This window comes from Phytophthora infestans, genomic scaffold (genome assembly GCF_000142945.1).
Source record: "Phytophthora infestans T30-4 supercont1.35 genomic scaffold, whole genome shotgun sequence".
NCBI lineage: Eukaryota > Oomycota > Peronosporomycetes > Peronosporales > Peronosporaceae > Phytophthora > Phytophthora infestans.
Window position 1 is genome coordinate 1445204 of NW_003303724.1, and position 6935 is coordinate 1452138.

A 6935-nucleotide genomic window follows, 5' to 3' on the forward strand; every position below is an offset into this window, starting at 1 on the left:
AGGCGCGTAGATTACCCAATCCTGACACAGGGAGGTAGTGACAATTAATAACAATTGGCAACGAAATAAAAGAGACACCTTTGTGTATTGAACTCAGGCACTGGATGTTTTGAACTGAGATTTGCCCGGTCCTATGAGGAAGTCGGCTCTGGGGTGGTTGTATCGAACTCCTGCGGTGGGGAGAACGAACCTGAAATGGTGTACATGGTATTGCTCGCGATTTGGAGTGGTTCTCAATCGTACATGCCTACATAACTGCCGAACTCCGATCATCCCTTCCAATGCCGCTATTTACCAATAGCGGCATTGGAAGGGGTGATGGATTTGTTGATTAATAATACCTGAAAAAAGGAGTAGATAACTGCATATCACTGGATACCACCTAGACGTATGATCGAGAAATACACATAATAATAGGGTAGAACAAAGTCGTCGACATTGATGTTGAAAGCTTTATGCAATTTGGTTGTTAAGCGCACCACAATAGTGCTGTACAAGTATTCGTTTTGACAAGTGGGCGATAAAAGCTTGGGTTCTATCCGACGCCGTAAATTGAGCTAATTTCCGATTTTTTTTTTCGTAAATTGACGATCCTCTCTATACCGAGAGTTTTTACTACCGGTATAGAGAGGATCGTCGATATACGAAACAAATATCGGCCCCAACGCGACATCGAGTTTTGGTCAAAGCCAAGTAATATGTATACCCTTATCAAGGTTTTTTTCATGAACCCTTTTGAAGTCATCCGGTCTTTTAGAGATCTGTCTGGAAGATATGCCACCAATAAAATGGGATGGCATTGGGGCCGGTACTTCGAGCGTACAGTATTGATCATTCCTCAATGGTACTGTACCGACTACCCACATCCGGTGGGCTGCAAAACCACACGTTCATTTCTCGTTTTCCTTTGCGGGTCATCAAACAAGTTTCTCCCACCAAGTGCTAAGACAACAATGGGTTGGACCAAGACCGTACTCCCGCTTGGCATTGCTGCAATCAGTCTACTCGTCAGCATCGATGCAGTCTCGACTCATATCGAATTAGAGAAAGCTTCCCCTCAGCTAGCTACGTCGGCCAGCACCCTACTTCGACGGTCTCTTAAAGCAGACGTCATGAGCGAACCAGCCGGTCAGCTGAAAGAAGAACGGGGTTACACACGTAAGGACGTAAGTGCGTGGATGCCATTTACGAGGGCTGCTACTGAAGCGAAAAATGCAGCGAAAGTTAAAAGACTTGAAGAGATCAGGACTGCCTTGCTCCACAAACAACGCGATGAGGTTTTGACAAGCAAGTTTGCTCAGTTCTTTCTAGATAATAAGACCCCTGATGACGTTGTCAATATCATGAAAGCCGCGGGGAAACGTGAGATAGAGTACAGCAGCGTCAGGACGGCTTACGAGGAATGGCTTGAAGGTATCCTTTCGATGAAAATCAAATGAACAATACATTGGTTCTTTCTTGTGCTAGAAAATGAAGCATGGTAGTTATAACCCCTTATATAGCTTGTACATTATGCAGCACTAGATCTATTGATACCATCGTAATATTTGCAGCAAACACATGTATACCTGTTTTGTTGAGATACTGTTGTATTAATAGTAGTATTACATGTACATGCTTGTTAATGTGCTGTAAATGTAGCTAACAGAGTGGTTGAGTGAGAGTGGTTCATTCTGGATCTCGCCCACTATACAAAATCTACTAATGCGGTGGCTGGTTGACGCGGGCAGCTATAGTTGCGTGAATTCCTTCATACTTCCGCTTTTAGCGACTGCCTGCATGTGTTCCACCTCATACCAAGCTGTCGGTCTCAGGATCCTGTATTGCAGTTCAAGTGTGTGTTTAGTCAAGTTTGGCTATCCCGCGGGGCTAGAAATAGGCGTACAAATATCTTGATGTAGTGTACTGCGCAGACATCTTTTGTTATTTCTACTGCACAAAAACAACATTCTTAAATTTAAATGTGTGGTGTTGAAAAAAAAGCAAGTTTGGGTATCATACTCGTCGCATGGCAAAGCAATCTCAGCTACTACGTAGTGAGCGGTGACTCAATGCCAATACTGTAACGTGAGGCTTCTACTGTCTCTACAACCGACTGGTACCAAAGTTGACATTTCGCTTTTATGAAAGCACTTAGGATATCTGTTTTAATACCTTTAAAACCACAGCATATTTACTTATCAAATTGTTAATATGAAAAAAATACTTCCTCGTGGCGTCTTCTTCTGAAACGATACAAAACTACTTGGCGCAATCCTATGTAGCGATGCAAAGCGTTTCTTCACATGGAGCGTCTAGAAATTTTGAATTTTCCATGTCAGCTTTCCTCAAAAAGTTTACTTCAAGTTAAGTCGAAAAAAAACTATAGCCTAGGAGGCTCGAGGCAGGCTTTTTGTAAAGTTTAGGCGGGGACCGTTCGCCCACACCCCTCACCTTTTCGCCTTTTCGCACAAACGCCTTGGTTTTAATTCTTACTATATAGTCAGCTTACTACTATTTAGTTGCAGTATGTTAATCACACAACAAAAGAAAGTGGCGGGAGGCCCTTCATCAAAATGCAGATTTCCTTTTCGTGCGTCTTACCCCCCCCCGTTACGAGAGCAAATCTCGAATGCACAGACTAGTTTTCACATGCTTGATATCAAGCATGTCAAAAAAAGTCTTGACGTAAAATTTGTATAGGAAAAAGATCGGTGTCGTATATTTGTACTAGATCCTGGAATCGTTCGTATTATGGACCCACATGCTTTATATCGAGCAGGGTGAGTAAAATCCGTAAAGCCCATACGCGACATCGTGCATGTACAAATGGCCGTTTTATTGTAAATAAATCGTTTTTGACGGAGTCACGTGCAGAACGGCTACGAAAGCAAATTTGTGTATTGCATCTGTTTGCTAAAAGCAAGTCATTTGGGCTGTTACTTACGCAGCTTCACTGGTTCCTACTCTTGGTGCTCTCTCTCTACCACGTCGTCACCCCCAGTTTCCGTTGTCTCGTTCTGATAACCATCTGAAATTTCACCACCATCACTTCCCTCATTGCCGAGCCCTGCGGCCTCCTCCTCGTCCCTACCGCCCCCCTCCTCTTCACCACCCCCTTGTCCCCCCGTCCGCTTTTTTGGTGGGGCCCTCAGCGAGTTACCGCGGCCGTGGCGCGGCTGTGGGCCCTCGCTTCCATTGCGCCAAAGTTGGTGCTAAATGGAGAAGCAAGTCTAGTTGTTACTTGGGTCATGTGCTTGGCGCACTTTGGCACACAGGTAGACACTGCATTATACGTGTTAGATACCAGTAGTAAGAGCGATAGAGCATAGCGACGTGCCATTTGAAGCATTTACTGCAACCGGGACAGTATAATCGTGTCACCTGCCGCTGTGTACTGCTTGTTTTCGTACAGTACAGACCTTGTACTGCCATTGACGCCGCTTTTGAATTCCATTCACCTCCACCCATTCGTCGTCCGTCTTTAGCTGGTGGGTGGACGGTGGAACGTCGCCATGCAATGGTGTAACTGGTCTAGATGAGTACATCTTTGGACACATACAGTAATAGTTAGCAATGTGAACAACCAGCACAATAAGCTACTTCCTTATCGTGTCTGCAAATTCGGCCGACCCCACTTGTAGTAGCTTGGTTTGCAGCTGAGCGATGAAACCGGCGTGATCAGCCGGAAGATCGCCTCGCAACTTGCAAGCCTCGCAGTGCACAATATAGCAGTTGACGATAGCACTATCAAAAAGGCCTTTGAATCGCCAGTTTGAGGTGCATCTAGTGACAGTTCATCACTCGTCTCCGTGTCGCTCTCGCTTGGGATCGATCTCATCATCCACATCAGCTCCAAAATTATACGTGTCCTCGTATTATTCAGTGTCTGAATCATCGTAATCCGAATCTGATGCACCACCATCATAGATGGCATCATCTTGACGGGAAACCGGACGGGAATAGAGAGGAGGCGGGATCGTGGGAACCGTAGTTGCGGGAATAATAGTAGCCATATTCAGTGACCTTGCCAAATCTGCAGTAATATACAGCATGCTGTCAGAAATAAATCTCGCACATGCTTGATATCCATGATGTGACAGCGTACCTGGCAGCCGAAGATCGAGGTGACGTTAGCGGTGAAGTCTGTTGCGCAGAGGAAGCACCTTCCGATGTCGACATGGGTCCACGATGTGCCTGCGCTGTGATTGTTGCACATGTCAGAGATGGCGACGTGTTGCTATAGTTCCAATCGCCACAACAGACGCATCGCTACAAACAATTACGACCATGAAGTGTGAGAAACACATCGTACGCAAAACGCATAATCTCCTCACCTGATGTCTTCTTCATCAGCAGCAACGTGTGGGCTTGTTGTTCGCGCAGATTTGTCAGCTCTTGAGCTTTTGGATGGTGCGCGCTTACGCTTACCTTTTGCTTTGGCCATGCCAGGCGCCTTTGTCGGTCTTTTCTTCTTCGCCGCCTTCTTCGGTGTTGGGATTCTGCCGCTGTCGCCATGTCAGACTCAGCGTCGTTATTTCCTTGGTCCTCTCCCGTTTCCACGCAATCTTCGTCTCCGCTGTCACTCCTATCCTCATCATCAGAAGCAGCATCGGCAGCAAGCTTTTCTGCATACAGTGCTGCGACTGGCGCCTTCCCTATCAATCGCGGCGCTCTTGCCAGCAACTAGTAATACTCCACGAGTGCGCCCTTCTTCTGGTACTTAGCTGGGGCAGGAGGCTTGCGTGAATCCACTGTCATCCTAGGCCACCTTCCTGTCGTTTCTGACGTACGAGCTGAATCAATCGGCTCATCCGCAACTTCGTCGCCAAAGTCAGCATCGCGGTCACGCGTACCGTCGACATACGCACGGTGCTCTTCAAGCAGGCGGGCGCGTTCTGCGCCTTCCTTCCCCTCGAGACGACGCGGAAACGCCTCCGCTTCAGCGCACGTGACGCGGCGGGGAGGCATCTCGGTCCCGCGTTTCCTTTTGGAGAATGAATGGATGGCTCAGAGGCTTCTCGTTTGAAGCACTGTCTTTACGACAGGGTATCTCCTAGGAACTTTCTCTTTACCGTTAGGACCCCAAGCCCTGTACATTGGGGCCTAAATGGCCTAAACGCCCATTCTATGACGATCCCCACATGCTTCCTTATCCAGCCTTAGTGACGGGGGGGGGTTAAGTGTTCTCGTCGACGTCTGAGTTAGTGTACGCGCTCCGGTCTTTCCGAAGCCACCGCAGCGTTCTCATTCTCGTACATGGACTCGTCGACGTCGGTTTTGGTGTACGTGCTCCTGTCTTGCCCGAAGCCGTCGCAGCGTCCGCATCCTCGTACGTGCTCTGGTTGGCATCCCAGTTATTATACGTGCTCCGGTCTTGTCCGAAGCCGCCGCGGCGTCCTCATTCTCGTACGTGTTCTCTTCAACATCCGTGTTAGTGTGCGTGCCGCTGCCACTGCCCGATGCCGTTGCAGCGTCCGCATTCTCGTACGCAGTATTTTAAGTGTCCTCGTCAACGTCCGAGTTTGTGTACGCGCCCCCGGCTTGCCCGATGTCACCCCAGCGTCTGCATTCTCGTACGTGGACTTGTCGACGTCGGTATTTGTGTACGCACTCCTGTCTTGTCTGAAGCCGTCGCAGCGTCCGCATCCTCGTACGTGTTCTCTTCGACGTCCGTGCTAGTGTACGTGGTGCTGCCACTCCCTGAAGCCGCCTCCCCCACCCACAGCCCCGTTGACGTCCGTGTTGGTGAAGCAAATGCTAGTGCGCGGGGTAATGGCAGAGGCTTGTCGATTACGAATTCGACTTAATGCTCGACAGTCGAAACATAAACGAAGGTGGTGATGAAATCATATTGGGTTACATGCCCAACTAGATCGGTGGGTTATGCAATTTGACCGTGAGAAGCGAGCAGCGAGCGGTGACTTCAGAGCGCGAATACCTCAGATGTTTCTCTCTTGCAGAAACATGGGGTCATAGGTGTCTGGAAATGGAGTGTTATCGGGTATGGGGTCTCCTCGAACTCCCAATGGCGGAAAAGGATGTCGTCGTAGCACGCAGTGAAATTACCATCAAGCCCCGCATTCTCAAGTACTTCTTCAAGATACTCTACACAGTGTGGAAACGTTTCTTAAGCATCGACGCCATCGCCTATATCGCCCACGGCGTCCTCGTCTGGTGCCTGCTCGTCCCCTTGATCGGCTTGCGACCGCAGTGGAATGGGGATATTCTGGCGGGCGGACTGGTGTTTAGGTGCTTGTGGAGAGGGGGTTCGTAAACGAGGAGAACGTCGTATTGGGGCTCGCGATGTACGACCCGGCGGACGCTGAGCTGGGGTGTGCAGCGTAGGCATTCTAGATGGTGCAGCTTCAGGAAGGGCATCAGTGGAGATGGGTGTTGCTAATCCGGCGGCGCTAACGGACCCGCTGTCGGGCGATTCATGTCCCTCGACCCGCCATTCATCTTGCACGAATCGGTCAACCAGCGGGCGCTCTGTTGAATCTAGAATAAGGGAAATTGTTGGCCCGCTTTCGGTTGATGTTTGTTCGCGCTCACGCATGTATTGGCGTATACATTGCGTGTCTAGAGCTTTCGGTGGTTTCATCTTATTGCGACTTGGAGTATGAATCATTCCAATATCACTGAATAACTTTCCGTAGCTGCAGAATTAACCATGATCGAGAGTACTCTAATTACCAGGTCAGGTAAAACACTTGCTGGGTTTTCCTTTTTAACGTGCTGCCAATACTTAACCTTATTATATCGAAACTCTTTCGGGTACGCAAAAGACAGCGAATTCTCAATCCACTCAATCATATCACTGCGAATACAGTCGTAATCATCACCAGTGTTAGACAACGGTAGTAGTAGACATCAAATTCTGCGAGCTGTGTCGAAGATGCGATTCTGGCTGTTTTTTTTTGATATTTTGAAACTGTTGCCGATGCTTTTGCTCA

General features: G+C 48.4%; 1 protein-coding gene and 1 non-coding gene across 2 annotated transcripts; both read left to right on the forward strand.

Annotated features, from left to right (window-relative positions):
- On the forward strand, positions 1-55 carry PITG_33055 (the record flags this gene model as incomplete). Its single annotated transcript, XR_009934449.1, has 1 exon — positions 1-55. It is a non-coding gene; the product is annotated as an 18S ribosomal RNA (ribosomal RNA).
- An 898-nt stretch (positions 56-953) lies between these two features.
- On the forward strand, positions 954-1439 carry PITG_23048 (secreted RxLR effector peptide protein, putative; the record flags this gene model as incomplete). The annotated part of the gene is made up of 1 exon (XM_002898734.2): positions 954-1439. The coding sequence occupies one exon, from the start codon at positions 954-956 to the stop codon at positions 1437-1439; it is 486 nt and encodes a 161-aa protein (XP_002898780.1).
- Between the last annotated feature and the right edge of the window lie 5496 nt (positions 1440-6935).